The sequence below is a fragment of the Podarcis raffonei genome, chromosome Z (assembly GCF_027172205.1).
Source record: "Podarcis raffonei isolate rPodRaf1 chromosome Z, rPodRaf1.pri, whole genome shotgun sequence".
Taxonomy (NCBI): domain Eukaryota; kingdom Metazoa; phylum Chordata; class Lepidosauria; order Squamata; family Lacertidae; genus Podarcis; species Podarcis raffonei.
Genome location: NC_070621.1, coordinates 8,881,523 through 8,902,101, shown reverse-complemented (window position 1 = coordinate 8,902,101; position 20,579 = coordinate 8,881,523). Strand labels below are relative to the sequence as shown.

The following is a 20,579-nucleotide window of genomic DNA, read 5'->3' as shown; positions in this document are numbered from 1 at the left end:
GTGGATAGCTGAACTGCTAAGGGAGCAGGCAGCATCCCTGCAACATTCTAACATCCAACAGATGTACCACATAGTACAGTCTTCCTTGGACTATACCACTTTAGCAAGCAGATGAGGGTGGTGTGGCATTTCAAGTTGACTCAGATCCTTGCTGTGAAAAGATGGCATATGAATATTTCCATCCTATGCTTTCTGCTGAGCTGATGGCTTTCTATATTCAGTCCTGTCCTCTGAGGGCTATACCACAGAAACATAACCTTCCTGAATATGTCATTCAACTCTAAGACTCTGCTTTTAAGTCTGTGATTCAGTCAAAGAATTCTATTCTCCAGGCAGGAATCAGAAAGCTTGATGGCTTCTGCAGGGGCATAAAACAAGAATACAGCGAAAGGAAATATTACTGGCATTTGTAAAACCTTTACTTAGTATTTACGAAGCCATCTAAAGCAAATGAATCGAAAAGAACTCACTCATGACTCTAACGTGATGTGTGAGAAATAATCTTGGATTGTCTCAAATGTGAAAGGGGATGATTAAATGTTCATCAGAGTCCCATTGAAATTCAATCCATCTTTGCAACAGGATTCGTACATCAGGTGCCAAATAACAAGAGCCTTCCTATCCAAACTTGGAAATACTCAGAGATAAATGTGTGGGTGATGGCAGAATTCTATTAATCTTTCTTGGAATATTGATCTTAAAAGATATATAGAAGTGAAATTATTTTTGCATGCTTTAATGTATGGGGAAGCGCCATAGCTCAGGGCTAGAGCACCTGCCTTGCATGCAGAAGGTGCCAGGTGCCATCTCCAGATAGGGCTGGGAGAGACCCCAGTCTGAAACCATAACCAGCCACTGCCAATCAGTGTAGAGCAGGAGTGGGGAACCTCTGGCCTGTGGGCCAAATTTAGACCAGTAGGATACACAATTTGGCTCAAAAGGCCATTTTTGAAAAGCCACACATACCAGATGTCAGGAGTGGGGCAGGTATCAATGTGGCTTCAAAGAAACATTTAAGTGTCAAAACTGGCCCAGAAGGTACATACAGAACTGATCCATGCGGAGAAAGAGTTTCTCCATCCCTGGTGTAAACAGTACTGATCTAGATGCATCAGTGGTTCGACTTGGCACTTTCCTAAGTTTCCAGTTGGGGAAGTGGTGCATCTCAGTGTTAGAGCACTTTCCTTGCATGCAGAAGATCCCAGGTTCAATCCCTGGCATCTTCAGGTAGGACTGGGAAAGAGCACCTGCCTGAAACCCTGGAGAGCCACTGACAGTCAGTGTAGACCATACTGAGCTGGGTGGACCAAATGGTCTGACTCCATATAGGGTAGTTCATATGTTCCTACCTCAATGGGGAAGAACCATAGCTCAGTGGGAGAGTGCCTGCTTTGCATGCAGATGGTCCTAGGTCTGAAAACTTGAGAGCACTGCCAGTCAGTGTAGACAATATGGAGCTAGAGGGATCATTGGTCTGATTTGGTATAAGACAGCTTCCTATGTTCCTGTGACTGATTGTTATGAAAGAAGGCACAAATTTTGCATCTATTTCACTACTGAATAATTTCCACTAAGAAATATACCTACAACATGTGAGGAATAATTTATGAATTGCACCTAAATGGATTTGCTTCTGGCAAAGCTTTCCCATCGACCTGTTCTGTTGGTGTGGTCCCTTCTCTTTTATTGCTTGAGTATAGGGTTGCCATACGTCTGGAATTTCCCGGACGTACCCGCAACACGGCATTTGAAAACAGTGTCAGGGCAGAAATCTCTTAAATATCCAGGAAAAGCTGGATGTATGACAACCCATGTTGGAAGTCTAGATTTTGGCAAATTTCCTTAAAAATAGCTCAAAGAATGTATTATTATTTTTTGAGATATTGCAAACAACAAACAAACACACACACAACTAAACAACTTTGGGCAAAAGTTTTAAAAAAACGCTCAAAAACTTGCCCCCCCCCCAATTCACTTTTTGAAATATGGCAACCCTATAGAAGGATAGCACTAGAACTAGCCTGTTGTGGAAAGGTAATTTTTTTAATTTGTTGCTCCATACACTGCAATAATATATGCCATGGAAACATTCTTGAACATATTTTACCTGCTGAGTTGCAGATGTGATTTGGCATTTAGATCAAAGGTTCCCATAGTGGGCACTTGCATACCTGGGGGGTGGGAATGCAGTGGGAGTACCTAAGGGAGTGTTAAGAGGCAAGGGGGTGGCAGTAGAGGGCTGGAGGTGTAAATGGCTGTCAGGTTTAGAAAAGCTGATATCACTAGATCACGTTCACCAGTTTTGTCGAACTAGTTAATTAAACTAAGTATTAACTGGATTTTTAATAGTGTGCAGTTAATTGTTACTGTATTGAATGTTATTGTGTTGTTATCTTCTGTACTGGGTTGTGCAAACCACTTTTTATAGGGTAGGTGGCAACAACTTTGGCCCTAAAAGTACAAAGACACAACTGCTGCTGAGGTTGGAAAGATGGGGTAGATACTGTTGCTTTAAGGGAGGTCATTCTCCACAGATTGAAACAGGAAAAATCTATGCCTGACCATGGAACAGTCCAATGTATTAATGGTGAACTCTTTTTCCTTATGCAGCCAAGGCAACTGTAACATCCATGCTCAAGAGAGAGGTCCTGGGTAGATAAGGGGAACGGCAAAGTTTGCAAAGGCTAGGAAAAGAGGAAATTCATGCTTGTATTTAAGTACATATGGACACCTCAGAACCACAAGCAGTACATTTTTCTTAAGGGTCAGCTCAGTTGTACCCAACTTGGCACCTTTCTTGATGTTTTGGACTACAACTCCCATCAGCCCCAACTGACAAGACTGACAGGATCTGTAATCCAAAATGTCAAGGGCTCCAGGTTAGGGAAGATGTCAGTTCGTTACTTTCCTACTAGGGGTACTGCCTTGATGTGTCCTAAAGCTAGCTGCAGAATATAGGAAGGCAACGTTAAGGCCACTCCAAATGCTAAATTAAATTAAAATGTGGATGCTAGTCATAAAATAGCTTCTGTTTCTAAGAGAGACTCACAAAATAGTGTGAGCATGCCCCCTTGTCACCGCCCCCATCATTGGGGGAAAGGGACCTCCACCAACCACCTCCACACTTGCTTCCAGGGAGAAGCTCTTTGCACCTCTCCTCTGTTCAGAATGAAAGGGAGGAAGGAAGGGTGTCTAGTCCTGGCACCCAGGGAAATATTGGTGTGTTCAACATAGGAGAGGCTGAGCAAGTGCAAAAAATCAGCTGAGCAGGGGCAGCATCTCTTATGCACTGTGTATTTTTGAATTACTGAGATCATTCACAGGTCCCATAGGAGACACTAGTGGGCCCACCAGTGCCTTCAGGCACCATGTTGGCAACCCCCGGCATATAGCATACTAAACAGAAGGGCTCCAGTGCTCACTGCCCACCTTCCCTGGTCTTTGCATCACCCACCTTTTTCTCGTCCCCTTCTTGCAGAAGTTGGAGGTGGCTCCTTTTCTCACTGTCCTTGTGTAGAGAACTGCTCTGGTGTTGGGGCAGGCCAGTTGGTGGAGAGACGCTCCTCCCCTGGGGGTCCACCCAGGTATAGATGTGGTTAGTAACATAGCCGCCAGGGATCCGCCCCACCGAGTGGACAGAGAGGTTCAGCTTCTTTGAGCCCTTGAGTGCCTGGAAACATTGAGGAAGAAATGGACACCAAGGTCCTCAATGAGATAGGAGGCAATTTAAGGAAAGCAGAACTCCAATACCAATCAGGGGTCAAGCCCAATTCTAGGAATGCTAAAAGTCTGCAGTTCAACCCCAGGAATCTCCATTGACAGAAAAACCTACAGTATGGGTGAGGAGCCTGCACCCCTCCAGACTAGGTTAGACTCTAACTCCAATGATCATCAGCAAGCACAGTCAGTGTCAGGGATGATAGGAGTTGTAGTCCCACAACATCTGGAGGGCCATAGGTTCTCAAGCCCTCATGTATATCCTACTGGGGTAGATGAATCAAGGAGTGGCTTGCAGAAGCTTCAGACATTCATATAGCTTTAGGAGGAATCATAGATCTGAAACAGAATCCTTGCTTTGAGTTCAGAAAGCCTCGGGGTCAGTTCCCAGCATTTCCAATTGAAAGAATCTCAGAAAGTGAGGGCAAAGACTTAATTTTACCCTCTTATGGTATTTACACATTATATTCGAGTAAGTAAATTCAAATCAACAGGACTATCAGAACTGGGCAAGGAAAATGACCCTGCTTCCACAGAGATTCTTCTATTCACACAACCATTTCCCCAAGACCCTTCCATTAGGGTTGTGCACCTGAACTGATATGAGGCCCCCTCAGCCTAGGCAGGGCTATCCCAGGGAACTTCCAACACAGGTCTGGGACTGAATTAACTGAGGGAACAGGTATATGCAGCATAGCTCCTTCTTCCCATCCAGTGCCCCATTCCTTGACAGCCCCCAATTTTTCTGGGAGGTCCAGACTCACTTGGGATGACCCATGGCTACCTCCACCCAACTCACCAAGCCTGTTTCTACCCAAATCAGCCCATTTCAGTTTGGTGGTTTAGACAAATTAGATATACAGTCCTAACTTTTAAAATGTGAATGCTGCTAGCCTCTATTTATGCTATGCTCATATGTTTGAGGTTCCAGTGCTGTCTCTAAACCTAAACTAAAGCCAGGTCGCACTGCCCTAGAACTTTTCGCTGCTTGGGGAAGCACACAATGATGTACAGTAGGTGGGGGCTGGGTTGGGGGAGATGCAAATTTCTATCTAGTTACAGGAAGTACTCTTTTCTTTGATGCCTGCTTCCTGGGACTGCTGCCTGACTACTTTCATTGTTCCATTCTCAACAGAACACTTAACCAGGATTCTAAATGCACTGCAATCATTTCTGAATCAATGAGACTTATCAGTCAGCAAAGGATGCATATAAGGACATAATTAGGAATTCTAATGAAAGGGACTCAAGATGGCTGGGTATTGGCAAGACTGCCCTCCTTGGTAGAAAGATTTTTTTTTTAATGGCGTTCTTTTGCAAATATACTTCTTCTTCAAAAATGCTGTCCTACACAAGGGCATCATAACCATCTTCAGACTGCACCTGCAAATGCACAGAGGCCTCCTTTGCACATAGCGCTAATGACGTGAGTGAGGAAGTGTGCTGCTTTAGAGGGAAGAAATTGTGGCTGCTCATTCCTCTCCTGCTTCTGCTGCATTACTGGGAGCTAACGTGACATCTGAACCACAATTCACTGTTTGTCTCCCTTAGATAAAACATAAGCAGTAAGCCAAGAACAGACCTTGGTTACAGCTTGTGGTTTGTCTGAAGTGAGAGAAACCACAAACCTGGGTTCAGATTTAACACTGGGATAGGGTTGCCACCTATACATCATTTTCATATAATTTTCTATCAAGGCATAACATGCAGTAAATTTCAAATCTACTTTCCAAAGTCTCTCCCATGCAGTCATTTCTTTGTTGTGCCCTAGATCTTTGGCCCAATGTATCACTGCTGACTTCACCATCTAATCTTTTGTTTCCCATTCTAACAGCAGTTTCTACAATTTTGATATTAGTTTATCATTATTTTCCAACAACCTCATTTCAAAGTCAGACCTTTGTCATTAAAACTGGTGAACACATCTTTTTTAACAATTTTAAACAATATGATGGTATTGCAACCAGCTTGTCATGTAATTCTGTATTTCGTCCTATTTTTTAGTTTCCATCTACCTCCCACAGAGATAAGTATATCTTTATAGGTACCTCAACCTATATTGGTGGTTTTGTTGTTGTTTGAGCACTTGCCTCTATAGGAGAAAGCCATAATAGAGTTTTCCTTTCTAATAATTTTTTTGTACTTGGATCAAACTCCTGAAATACTTATCTGAATACAATGGTCCACAAATTCCTTATTTACCCTTAACTTTTTCATACCAAAGATACGTATGCCATCTGTATCTTCTTCCAAATCCCTTACATACCCTTCCAAATCGAACAGTCTTGCATTTTTTAAAGATATCCACTCTTTTAGCCATATAAAACAGGCTGCTTCATATTACAGTTTTAAATCTGGCAGGGAGAACTTCCCTTTTTCTTTAAGGACAGTTAATATTATAAATTTAATCCTCGGTTATCTCCTTGCCAGATAAAAGCCGATATCTCTTTTTGCCATTGTTTGAAGCAGCTCATATTACCAATAATCAGTATAATTTGAAATAAAAATAGCATATTCGGTATTACATTTATCTTAACAGCTAATATCATTCCTAGTACAGTGGTACCTCTAGTTATGAACTTAATTCGTTCCGGAGGTCTGTTCTTAACCTGAAACTGTGCTTAACTAGAGGCATGCTTTCGCTAATGGGGCCTCTTGCTGCTGCTGCACTGCCGGCACATGATTTCCGTTCTCATCCTGGGGCAAAGTTCTCAACTCGAGGTAACTCTTTCAGGTTAGCAGAGTTTGTAACCTGAAGCATTTGTAACCTGAGGTGTTTGTAACTCGAGGTACCACTGTAATGGGATTTTCATCCTTCCCCATCTTGATAAGTCTTGCTTCACCTCGTTCCATACTTTAACATAGTTATTTGAAAAAGCAATGCATTTTTATTTGTTAACCAAATATTTCACCTTTTTCTCCACACTAATACCCATTTTGCTTTTGTAGACCCTCTTTCTCTTCATGCATCAGATTTTTTTTGCCAGAATTCATGTAAAGATCTGCTAGGTCTCCAAATTGTTTTATCTCCCTTAATACTATCTTCATATTATCCAAAGGATTATCAGCAAATAGTACTACATAATAACTGCAAAAGCCCTAAATCTATATATCTGATGTCCAACTCAAACCCTACCAATTTCTTCATTTTCTCTTATACTTCTGCACAAAGTTTCCCATACCAGAATAAACAATAAAGGTGATAGTGGGCAGCTGTTTTGAGGTTTCTTTTCCCACTCCTAAATATTTTTTAGTACTTCTGAAATTGTTAGGGTTTCCCCAAGTGTGCTGACACCTTCCTCTTGTTTTTACTAAGTGACCCTGTTATGGCTACATTCCTGTCAACACTCAGTGGCTGAGTTTGCTATTAATGGGAGAGAGGCATGCATGCATGCATATATTGATGTTTCTCAAGGCTGCAGGTTCAATTCATGTATGGGACAGCTGCCTATTCCTGCACTGCAGGGGGCTGGACTAGATGATCCCCAGAGTCCCTTCCAGCTGTACAATTCTATGATTCCATGGGCTGTAGAGTCAGAGAGTCAGAGAGAAGGAAGGAAAGCAAACCAGTCAAACAAGCTACTCCAGGCATGGGCAAATTTGGCCCTCCAGCTGTTTTTGGCCTACAACTCCCATCATCCCTAGCTAACAGGACTAGTGGTCAGGGGTGATGGGAATTGTAGTCCCAAAACATCTGGAGGGCCGAGTTTGCCCATGCCTGAGCCACTTCTTCTTATTCACTTCACCACTGCCTCCAAGCTGAGCTCATTATTTTTATTTGCTTACCTCTACTAAATAGCCCTTTAATTTCTCATGCTAAACCAGCCCAACCCACTCCCTATACTGTATAGAGTAGAATGGCAATTAGAAAAAAACGAGGCCTGTTTTTCAGAATGCTTTTACTTAGGGTTTTTGTAAGGTAGCAAGTTAAACAGCTGGGAAATTTATATATTTTTTACTTTTTTAGAAAAACGTAATTTGAGATAATATTTGAGATAATTGCATCCGCCTTTACAAATTTTAAACTGCTTCCCTAACCAATCCTTATCAATTTTGTATCATTCGGTTCAGATTCTAGCCTATTTCTCAGGGTTATGGTGAGGATTAAATGGGGAGGAGGAGAACTATGTCCACCACTTTGATCTCCTTGGCGAAAGAAGTGGGATATAAATGTAACAAATAAGCAAACAACATTTTGGTGCAAAATAGTTGGTCACCTCGAGAACAAGATTCTGAATTAGATAACCATTACCCCTGATCAAGCAGCGCTCATCTTATGTTCTTATTTCTGACCATGTGTAGTTCCACTTGGGGGTGGAGGGTGATGGCATACAGGACCCGTTTTAGTTCCAGCACCTGGAAAACAGCTTAGAGTGACAGTAAAGTATGAAACCCACTTTACTTATCAGATGGAAAAGGGTAAGAAAGGGAAGGAAGGGGGGGACATATCTGCAGGTCATTTTCTTAGCCATTGAACAGTGTGCTCCACATTCTTAGTGAAAAATAGCTGCAGGAGGAAAAGGTCAAAAGGAATGGCTCCAATTTATGCTTAGCCACAAATATTCCTGTGGCTGTGTGGTACACATCACCCTGAGCAAATATGCTGGCCATCAACCTCTCTCTCATAACCCCAAATCCCCTGTGGGAGCCTCTCTTTTTGATGCCAAGAGGGGTGTGTGTGAAATGCTGAGTACAGGAGTAAGAAAGTTAAGCTTTATAACCGTGGGTCTGACACATTGAGGAGGGAAGTCTAGCAACAGAAAATACGCAGGAAGGAAAGCCAGTGTAACTACATTAAGCCCATAGCTTACTGGTACAGTATCTGCTTTCGTAGAATCACAGAACTGCAGAGGTGTAAGAACCCCAAGGGTAATCTAGTCCCAACCCCTACAATGCTTTGGGAGATACCACAGCTCAATGGTGGAGCATCTGCTATGTGTGCAGAAGGTTGCAGTCCAGTAAATAGCATCTCAAGCCAAGAGAATGGACTAGCAAGTGATGGCAAAGATTCTTCAGCTGAGATCATGAAGAACCACTGTAGGGTAGATTGGAGTAGCCCTCCAGATGTTGTTGCACTCTAACTTCCACCAAAATCCAGCCAATATGGACAGTAGTCCCGGATGTTCAGAAATTGAGTCCAAGAACATCTGAAGGACAACACGCTGGCTACACTTCGACTGAGCAAGAGGGGTGAAATAGTCTGGCCTGATACAAGGCAGCTCCCTACTTTCCTACAGCTGCACTGGCTCCTGGTAGAGTACAGGATCAGGTTTAAGGTTCTGGTTTTAACCTTTAAAGTCCTATATGGCCTAGGACCCTCATACCTACGGGACCGCCTCTCTGGTATGTCCCATGGAGGACCTTATGGTCTTCAAATAAAAACATCTTGAAGATCCCGGGCCACAGGGAGATTAGGCTGGCCTCAACCAGAGCCAGGGCTTTTTCGGCAGTGGCCCCAATCTGGCGGAATGCTCTGTCATAAGAGACTAGGGCCCTGCGGGACTTGATATCTTTCTGCAGGGCCTGCAAGACAGAGCTGTTCCATCAGGCCTTTGGCAGTCTGATCCCCCTCCTTCTGTAATCAAAGAAAGACTGGGTTGCTCCAGCCACTCAGGGAAGCTTCCAACATATATAAAAACATAATAAAACATTAAACCTTTAAAAGCTTCCCTGCCTTCAGATGCTGCTGAAGTGATTATCACTTTGTTTGCCTAACTCAAAGCAGATTTGTATTGCTGGCGGTTCAGATCCCCTGTAGTGCAGACTGGAAAGCACCAAGACAATGAGGGACACATATGAGATGTCAAGTTACATATTGCTGATTCCAATAAAGAAACCCCTTAGTGCTCTCTGGAAAACATTTTTGTATGAAAAGTGCAACCTTAATGCAATTTCTTTCTAACCGATAGACTAGTGCAGGGACGTCCAACTTCCAAGAGACTGCGATCTCCCACTATAAATAAACTGGCAGTGATCTACCCCCCATTGAATTGACCAGAGTTGTTGAACTTTTTTGGGGGGAGGCTTCAGCAAAGTTGTTGAGCTTATTTTGGAAAGGAAGACCCAAAGTTGTTGAGCATGCTAAATGGCACCCATGGCCCCAGGCACCCACGGTTGTGGGGCCAAGTTGGGACTCCTGGCATGAAGGTATGTCACCTCAGTAATGAGACTTGCTGCCTCCCAGCACCACCCAGGGGTGCAAGTGTGCCTGTGTGCATAACAAAGCATTGCACTCCTCCACCCAGGAGCATCTATCCAGTTTGCAAACCCTCCTTCTATATGCAGCCTCCCCTTCATAAATAGCAAGTTGTCTGCTAATAGATTATAATCACCAGGATGTACAGTTAGGAGTAATGAGAGCCGCAAAAGCAGGAGCCAGTGAGATTTCATAAGGGCGATCAATCCTTTCCTAATGCAATCATTTAATTATCTTCAAGTCTAGTATGATTTAAGTAAATTGCCTCATTTTTCTGAAAGAAAGAAGAGTTGGAAGCTGGGAATGGGAGAGGAAGAGAAGGAAAGTACACTTTGAGAATAGCATTCTTTCCTCGCTTTAACTTTGCTGAGTCATAAATAGAAATAGACTGACAGAGAACAGCTTGGGGCTCTATTAAATTGATTTGCAATACAGCATTTTATTAGCTGCAATCAATGACTGTGACATACACCATCCTTCACATAGATCCATTTATGTCAATAACTGCTCCCACTGGTCGGTGTCAAGCCACGGCAATGGAATGCAACCCAGGGGCATAACAGAACTGGCCAGTCCTTTTTCCAGAGCAGGTTCCTAATTGTATGCTCTCCACCCCCTCAATGGGACACACAACACTTGTTTTAAATCATCATTGTGAAGTTATAGACAACTTTGGGAAAGGAGCTGGCAACATATGAGTTTTCCCTTGTAACAAGTAAAATTGGGGGATAAGAGGGTGTGTGGCGACAGTATGGCCACATCCACACTGTATATTTAAAGGTTTCTTATATCTCCTGCCAGGGAATCCTGGGAACTGCAGTTTGCTGAGGGTGCTGACCTCACAAACCTACCCCTCTGAGGAACCTTAACAAATTAAACCGGCCAGGATTTCCCATGACTGCTGAGGTGATGTCATAGTGCTTTTTGATGCACGATGTGGATATGAGCTATCATAGAACCCTAGAGCAGGAGGAGCTTCAGGGTGTGTGTGCCATGTGGGTCATCTTGTCCCAACCTAATTGCTTTGCAATTAGTTTGGACTGCAATTCCAATCACTGATACATCACTGACCATGATGAGAGTTCTGGGCACCACAGTTCAAGAAGGACACTGACAAACTGGAACGTGTCCAGAGGAGGGCAACCAAAATGGTCAAAGGCCTGGAAACGATGACTTATGAGGAACGGCTAAGGGAGCTGGGCATGTTTAGCCTGGAGAAGAGGAGGTTAAGGGGTGATATGATAGCCATGTTCAAATATATAAAAGGATGTCACATAGAGGAGGGAGAAAGGTTGTTTTCTGCTGCTCCAGAGAAGCGGACACGGAGCAATGGATCCAAACTACAAGAAAGAAGTTTCCACCTAAACATTAGGAAGAACTTCCTGACAGTAAGAGCTGTTCGACAGTGGAATTTGCTGCCAAGGAGTGTGGTGGAGTCTCCTTCTTTGGAGGTCTTTAAGCAGAGGCTTGACAACCATATGTCAGGAGTGCTCTGATGGTGTTTCCTGCTTGGCAGGGGGTTGGACTCGATGGCCCTTGTGGTCTCTTCCAACTCTATGATTCTATGATTCTATGATTCTATGAGAGCTGAAGTCATAAGAGCGTAATAAGAGCCTGATGGATCTTGTCCAGCATCCTGTTCTCACAGAGGTCAACCCGAAGCCTCAATGAGTAGCTCCATGGAAGCAGAACATAACCATCATGGCTAATAACCATTGATAGTCTTTAGCTCCATGAATTTGTGCAATCCTCTTTTAAGCTGGTGCTTGTCACAGCCTCCTGATTTTTGATCCAAAAGTTGTTGTTGTTTTAGAACAGTTTTGGCTCAGCATTTGTCAACATGTCAGTATGTTACTTGCCTTTTGCTGCTCATGTTGCTTTCTCTGCCCACCCTTTTCTCCACACCCTGGTTTCAGTACCGCTGAGGGACAGGGAAATCTCTCCATTTTGGTTTCCCATTTTTTCCACTTTACCACAGTATATGTATTTTTGTACAAATTACTTGGCATTGCAAAATTCAGTGAAGTGAAGGATGACTGTGTGTCGGTAGGGTTCTAGCCAACTAAAATTTACTCACAGGTAGACCTATTGGGTTGCATACAAGTAGGTTTACACAGAATTGTAGAGTGGCGCTGTGGGTTAAACCACAGAGCCTAGGGCTTGCCGATCAGAAGGTTGGTGGTTCGAATCCCCGCAATGGGGTGAACTCCTGTTTCTCGGTCCCAGCTCCTGCCAACCTAGCAGTTTGAAAGCACATCAAAGTGCAAGTAGATAAATAGGTACCGCTCCAGCAGAAAGGTAAATGGGGTGTTTCTGTGCGCTGCTCTGGTTCGCCAGAAGCGGCTTAGTCATGCTGGCCACATGACCCGGAAGTTGTACACCAGCTCCCTCGGCCAATAAAGCGAGATGAGCGCCGCAACCCCAGAGTTGTCCGCGAATGGACCTAATGGTCAGGGGCCCCTTTACCTTTTACCTAGACCTATTGGATTGCATACAAGTAAGTTTACACAGAATTGTAGAGTTGGAAGGGATCCTAAGGATCATCTAGTAGTCCAACCCCCTCCAATGCAGGAATCATAACTAAAGATTTCCTGACACATGGCCATCCAACCTATTTTTAAACATAAAAGGAAGGAGAGTTCACCATCTTCTCAGGGAGTCCACTGCCAAACAATTCTCACTGTCAGAGAATTCTTCCTAATGTTCAGTCAGAATCTCATTTCTTGTAATCTGAAATTCAATCCTACCCCCAAGACCAGCATAAAGCAAGTTTGTGCCAAGATCCATTTGATGGCCCTTTAGATATTTGAAAATGGCTGTTATATCATCTTGCAGTCTTCTCATCTCTTCTCCAGGACAAACATGCCCACATACCTCATAAGGCTTGGTTTTGCTCAGAGTAAAGTCATTGAAGTTGCCTGTTCACACTCAGCCAGGATGGTGTAGCGGTTAAGAGCAGTAGACTCATAATCTGGTGAATCGGGTTCGCTTCCCCGCTCCTCCACATGCAGCTGCTGGGTGACCTTGGGCTAGTCACACTTCTTTGAAGTCTCTCAGCCCCACTCACCTCACAGAGTTTGTTGTGGGGGAGGAAGGGAAAGGAGAATGTTAGCCGCTTTGAGACTCCTCTGGGTAGCAATAAAGTGGGATATCAAATCCAAACTCTTCTTCATAATGAAATGAGTAATCTAGCGGCTAGCCCAATTCACTTGGTTGTGGTAATGCTACAGCTATTCACAGTGGGATACAAGGAGCTTTAACTACAGCTCAGCACTTTTGTTTCCCCTTAAAAACCTCTTTGATCTAATCACAATGGACTCTGGAGCACACTATCTATTTGAAGAACGGGACTCACAACAAAAAGGGAGGTAAGCATCCACTTACATTGTGCATAACGATTTCATTCCCACATTACAAGCAATAAAAGGCTTGTGGGAATGAGGAAAAGCTTTCCACTTTGTTCTGCCAGCAACGCCATTCAAACTAAATCACTGACTGAGTGATGGGGCAAGCACAATGAATACACAGGAGGCATCATGGTGCTAGCCTTTTTCAGAATGAAATTTTCATGCAGTGAGAGTACAGTGTGCTTGTTCATTTACTTGCACGTGGCCTGGGTGGCCTTTCTCTGAGATAAAACCCTAGGGCAGAGCTTTCTAAACTTTTTGTGTTGGTGACACACTTTTTAGACATGGTTCATTTTGCAACAGAGCCTCTTGGGCTTGCCGATCAGAAGGTCAGCAGTTCGAATCCCCACAACGGGATGAGCTCCCGTTGCTCGGTCCCTGCTCCTGCCAACCTAGCAGTTCGAAAGTATGCCAGTGCAAGTAGATAAATAGGTACTGCTCCAGCAGGAAGATAAACGGCATTTCCATGTGCTGCTCTGGTTCACCAGAAGCAGCTTAGTCATGCTGGGCACATGACCCAGAAACTGTCTGTGGGCAAACGCTGGCTCCGTCAGCCAGTAAAGCAAGATGAGCGCTGCAACCCCAGAGTCACCTGCAACTGGACTTAATGGTCAGAGGTCCTTTAATTTCACTGTACTAGCAAACCAGAGGTTAAATTACCCACTTTCCAGCTCCTGGAGGAGCGCAGGGAGCATTCACACAACACACCTACATACTGCAGCTGACACACAGTTTGGAAAGCTCTGCCCTAGGGTGTATTTCATGGAGAGAAGAATAAAAAGTTCTCTGCAAAATATATCTACCTGTTTAGCAGATAATGGGGGGGGGGGAGTTGTGCTACAAGACAGGGTGATTCTTTTCTCTCAGACTGAAGGTATGAACACTATCCTCTCTTTGACTTGGCTTTGTAATGTCATCACATAGCCAAATGTAACAGGCTACTTAGTGTTCTGTTATAACTGTCTGCACCAGTGATCTTTGACTTGTCCAGGCCCAAGACCCCCAACTTGAAAAGCACTTTCACAGACTGATCCCTAGATGGAACCCTTTCTCTGTGCAGCAAGGAACCTTTCCCCTGTCCCAGTCCACTTTCAAGTTGCAGGGAGTCGGGTGAAGATATTGTGGCATCCCTACTCCCTCCAAGCACTTTCATTTCCTGCCCCCCCCCCAATAGCACTTCTGCATATTAATTTTCAGCAAAATTCCATTCTGGGAGAAATCTAGAAAGACATCAAAATAGTCTAGAAAGTGAGTTGAATGCTCTGCTCCATAGAGAGCGCAGTATAGGAATGTAGGGCATAATGCCTCTGACAGTGGAAGTAAAACATAGCCATTGCTGATCCAGAGCAATTTGGTGCTGTCAAGGGGGTTGTGCTCTGGGACCCAAGCCCCCCCTTCCAACTGCATGTTTAATTATGTAACTGGGAGGGAAGGAGAAGGAGACATAACTGAGTCTCCATTCTCCCCTCTTCTCAAACACCTAAACTAAACACTGTGCAAGGTCTACGAGTCTGTTTGGGTCCCAGGTCTGGGCTGGGTCAATCATGGATTGTCCCAGGTTGAATTGGGGTCACTCTAAAACAGCAGATCAGACCCAAAAACTGATTAAGTGGGGGTATCCATGCACGGCCCTACAATGTATTATTCTAACCTCCATATAAGCTTTGTGCAAGCAGATCAAGGCAAATGCTCAACGCGTTGATCTGGAAGAGCCCTTGAACAATCTCGGAGGTCCTTTCCATCTGTGTTGTCCCATGGAATGCTTTGCCCAGCCTTCAAAGCTTTCTTCTTCTTTTTGCATCTGATTGCTTCTGCATTGCCTACGGGTGTTTTTTGTTCTGTTAGAGGAGACAGGTGAACTGTAATGGGTTGAACAACCATGGCGCTGTGCCCTCTGGGCCCAATTAAAGAAAGACAGTTAAGAAAAAAGTTTCTCGTAGCAGTGGTGGCAGCAGCAGCAACAGAGCCAGTCTGTAGCCTGACTTGGCTGAAGGAAGCAAACAGAAGTAACCATGGATTGAATGGTTGAAATGTTTCAAGAAGGGGAAGCACTGCAGTGAAGGGGGGAGGGGCGTGAAGAGTAGGGTTGCTCCAGAACCACTTCCCCATCCAGGGACAACTTTTCCTTGCTGACAGATCTGTGTAATGCCAGACAGGAAAGACTGTAGTTAGTGGTACAGCATTCATTCTGCATGCAGAAGGTCCTAGGTGTAACCCCTGGTGTAATAAAAATGTAATAGATAAAAGTAAGTGGGCATAAATAGTATGTGCATAGGAGTACAACCTTTTTTTACACTAAGTGCATCCTAGATTAGAAGCTCGTAAGGTGCTGAGGAGGCAGGATGAAAACTAGGGCCTCTGACAAACAGTTTTCCTCCTGCATCACCAGCAGTGTTGTCACTCGGTAAACCAGGCAGACTAGGCACTATGGTTTAAGAGTGCCCTCCAGCCTCCTTTTGTATCTTAAATACAGTAAGATGACTCCAAAGGCCAATAAGGACACACCAGGTTGCAAAAAGCCCTGAAAACCCAATTTGTCTTGACATGGTATGATTATCATTTTGTGGTAATGCGGAAGTGGATTTTTCACCAGTGCTATGGAATGTACTCCGTCCCGAAAAATTTGAGGCCCCCGTCTGCACTGGCATTCTGCTGGCCTTTGAAGACATACCTGTCTACACAGCCATTCCCCTCAACTCTCATCCTGAGCATCCTATTTTTAATTGCTGTGTTATTTTAATGCAATATAGTGGGACTGAGCGTCTTTCTATTTTAATTTTAGTGCACCTGGTTTTTATATTTTACAAACCACTCAGAAGCCTATTTTGGCATTAAGCAGTATGGGGATGAATGGATATGGTTAAGTGAGAGCAGGGGCTTTGAAATTGCTCATTAACAATTAGCAGCACCTGGACAGCAGGCTGAGCTGGCACACAGGTCACCTGGTCTCATTCTTCCCTGCTATGGCGAGATGTATCTTTAATTTAAATCATAGTGATTATTTCTAATTTCACATAACAAATTCATATTTTATCAGTACCATGTCTTACCCTCTCTGCTTTTTGGGTATGTGTATTTGACAAAACTCCTGTCTTTTGATGACGTATAAAAGGTTCTTCTAGTTGCCAGTACTACAGATGATAAATTCTAACTATATATTTTTTAATGTCTTAGCTATCAAAGTTGGGCAGGTGCTGCTTGAACCACTTGGTCAATGACCCAAGACTGAAGAGTGCCAGTGAACGTAGATTGTCAACAGAGGCAGCTTTGCAATAAAGCAGCATAATTTTCCTGAGTGTTGGGTGGGGGTGGGGATAGGAAGGAGGTAATGAGACTCTTTCAGTCTTTGCAAGGGAGATGAACAAATAACACATTCAGCTGTGAATTATTTCTGCATGATGCAGCTCTATTATCTTTCAAAATGTATTCTAGTGGGGGCTGGGGAAATGACATATTATTTCATCTTATTGTGTGGTTAAGTTGATGTCAAGTCCCTTTCATTTTGTATTGAGAAGTTTTCAATTTTATAAAACGATCAAAGCCAAGAGGAAGAAAGCATATAGAGGGAAAGGAGGGGAGAGGAGGGGTGGTGGAATATAGAAGGGGTAAAGGTGGGCTGGGGGAGTCTTCATTGGCAGTGTGAAATCATCATCATCATCACAATCATTTGCCTTCTACACATGCATCTGAAGGCAATGTACAAAAGAAACAGCTTAAAGAAAACAGCGAAGAACAACACAAAAACCTGCAGATATATTTAAAACAAAACAACAACAAAAAGCAATGCAAATTAAACACCCATAGCGTAAGACCCATTGATCCATCTGGGAACAAAAATACCTTCAATTGCCTGAACTACAGATCATGGGTGCCTGTTATAGGGGCAGCTACTGTGAAGGCCCTGCTCTAAGTTCTTCTAAAGACTGCTTGCTGCTTTGTTGCTCCAGTCTGGTCCTGCTACAAACCAAACTGCAGTGACATTTGTTACTATATATTTAAGATGGCTGGAGTGTTAAGAGCCAGCCTGTTGAGTTAGGTTGGTCAGCTGGAGAAGGTTTCAAAGGTAAAGGGACCCCTGACCATTAGGTCCAGTCGTGGCCGACTCTGGGGTTGCGGCGCTCATCTCGCTTTATTGGCCAAGGGAGCCAGCGTACAGCTGTCCAGAGACAGCTTCCGGGTCATTTGGCCAGCATGACTAAGCCACTTCTAGCGAACCAGAGCAGCGCACGGAAACGCCGTTTACCTTCCTGCCGGAGTGATACCTATTTATCTACTTGCACTTGACGTGGTTTCGAACTGCTAGGTCGGTAGGAGCGGGGACCCAGCAACGGGAGCTCACCCCGTCACGGGGATTCGAACCGCCGACCTTCTGATTGGCAAGTCCTAGGCTCTGTGGTTTAACCCACAGCACCATCTGTGTCCCTGGAGAAGGTTTTAGTTTAAGCTTATTAATAATGCACCTGTTCTAAATGACTTTGTTGTTGAATCTGGATTGTCATATAGAAGATGATGCATGGTGCCAGGAGCGAAATAGTGTGTGGTTTCCTCTGAGTGCTGGGAACCACAGGTGGAGAGAGCACTGCTGTTGTGCTCAGGTACTATCTGTGGGCTTTCTATGGGCATCTAGTTGCCCACTATGGGAAGAGGATGCTGGACTAGATGGACCACTGGCCTGATCTGGCAGGCTCTTCTTTTGTTCTTCAGAATATTAGGTATTTAAAAATAATAAAGGCTACCACCCTTTTAGGCTAGTCAAATAAACACAGGGCAGTGGTGATCATTAGCTCAGCCTTGTTAGCTTTGTCAACCATCCTGATCAATTCATTGATCAATGGGGCAAAGCATTTCCTTGAAATCTCTCTTATCAGGCCCCTTAGTTCCAGGCTGCTTAGACCTGCACATCTCCTTCGCTGTGTGGGTCCCTTGATGCAGTGCAATGAGGTCCCCCCAGTGCCAGAGCTGAGGCACTTTACACTCTTTTTGACGGCTGCTGGGTTTTTAAAAAGGTCACTCCGTCCAGCAGCCAAGCGAAGGGAACATTAAAATAATTACTGGGAGATTTGAGTCAGGAAACGAGAGAGAGAGAGAGAGAGAGAGAGAGAGAGAGACGCCAACTTGGCATAATTGGTGTGCTAGACAAGTGTTCCAGAAGAACACTGCAAAGTAAATGCATCTCAAGAAAATAAAATAAGCCCTCCAAAGAACATATTTCATCTTTCAGTAACCTAAGCCTGGCATGGTCCACATTTGAAGTTGCTCAGGCAGAGAGAAGGAAGAAGCACATAAACCTATTAGACTGAGAGGCAGCTCAGGTGGTTTTCTATCAGAGCTTTGATGTATTTCTATTACTTGGGCTTCAATTTGTTGTCTTGCCCCCCCCCTTCTCTTTTAGGGATTAGGTGAAGATGCTCTTCTGCAAAATGTGAAATCATGGATCCGTACTTCAGTTGCTTGCACTGGAGCTGATTGCAACAGGCTGCTCTGAGAACACAGCAATGCTTGGTTGAAAAATAGTAGTCAGGCAGACGAATGTGACCTAGCCAGCCAGGTAGATGCTTGCTGTATTAGGGATAGATCAAATGCCAGGGCTGGGGAATCTTTGGCCCATCAGACAATGTTGGACTCCCAATTCCCATCAGGCCCAGCCAACATAGCCAACGGTCAGGGATGATGGAAGCTGCAGTCCAACAACATATGGAGGTCCACACATTATCCATCTCTGGTTTATCCAGCATGTTCCAGCTGTTCATAATTTACCAAGGAGACAAAGAGTGTCCCTTGCCAAAACACACATCATATAGGGACACCCAATTCAGATTTTACATTTTGTTGGAATGAATTAGTAGAGTTATTCTTCTGCTCCCTTACTCCTGTTTCTAGCAGTTGAATTTCTGAGTGTGAGATGGATGCATCTTGCCTATCACACAAAGTGTGGCTGGTTTCCATCAAGACTGGTAGGATGGAATGACAGGGCTCAAACAGTAGGCAGAGCCAGAGCCAATGGCAGGAAGAGCCAACTCATTCTAGTTTTGCCCCCATCCTGCTCTCTGCTGAGTTCTACAAGGGGCAAGACTGAGAATAAGGAATCTGGCACCGTGAGAACAAGTAAGGGCTGGGTAAGGGCAGTTTGAGATGGGTGAGGCGGTGCCTTATTCACCCGAATGGATCCACTGATCATGTATACATCTAAAACATACACATGAGCACTAATTTGACATGCAGTGCACATTGTACCACACTGTAGCTGCCAATGTATATTTTGAACTACTGGCAATATGTTATACGGTCCCTAGGAGATAAGAGTCAAAGCTTCAAAGCTAAGCACATATGCTCTACATGCAGAAGGTCTCAGGCTGAATATCCAGAATCTCCTGGTAAGGCCAAGAAAGACATCTGACATAAAATCCTGGAGGGTTGCTGTTGGTCAATGCATATTACACTGAGGTAGACCAATGTTCCATTTTAATTCAGCCTTTTATTCATAACCATAGGGACTGGAATATTCATCTAAAAATAAAGGACAGTAGCTCAGCAGTACAGCATAAGCCCATGAAGAGAATTCTAGTAGATCACACCAAAAGTCTACCTGGTGATGGAAACCAGAGTGCATGGAAATGCCGTTTACCTTCCCACCGCAGCAGTACCTATTTATCTACTTGCACTGGCATGCTTTCGAACTGCTAGGTTGGCAGGAGCTGGGACTGAGCAACAGGAGCTCACTCACTCCATCATGTGGATTCGAACCACCGACCTTCTGATTGGCAAGCCCAAGAGGCTCAGTGGTTAAGACCACAGTGCCACCCGCATCCTTTACCTTTTACCATACTCAAACAGCACTTCTGAGAGAACTCCTAGGCACTCATACTGTAGTTATTCTGAACTGAGTTTAGGAGAGTTTGCCCATCACTAGTTGCCATTTCTATTAATTTATTCATATAGTAAATGATTAAATCATATAGTAACATCAACATAAGTCAGGGAGAGGGAACCTGTGGCCTTCTAGACATCATTGGACCTTAACTCCCATCAGCCTAAGCTATCATGGCAAAATGTCAGGGAAGATTCGAGCTGGGGTCCACCAACATCTGGAGGATCACAGGTTCCCCATTCCTGATAGGTGTGGCCATTTACAGAGTAATACAAGCAAAAATAGGTCCTCGATCCAAAGAAAGCACATCAGTAGGGAAGGGAGAATGAGAGAAGGAAGGTTAACAGGGGACATGATAATTTTATTTGGAACACTAAAGAGTGTTGTTGAT

General features: G+C 44.1%; 1 protein-coding gene across 4 annotated transcripts in view; it reads right to left on the bottom strand.

Annotated features, from left to right (window-relative positions):
* The window catches only part of WHRN (whirlin), a 116,809-nt gene that overhangs the window by 74,424 nt on the left and 21,806 nt on the right, over positions 1-20,579 (bottom strand). For all 4 annotated transcript variants that reach the window (XM_053373823.1, XM_053373825.1, XM_053373826.1 and 1 more), the window contains exon 2: positions 3,455-3,670. In XM_053373823.1, the coding sequence (XP_053229798.1) occupies positions 3,455-3,670 (216 nt within the window). The remainder of the gene's footprint in view (positions 1-3,454; positions 3,671-20,579) is intronic.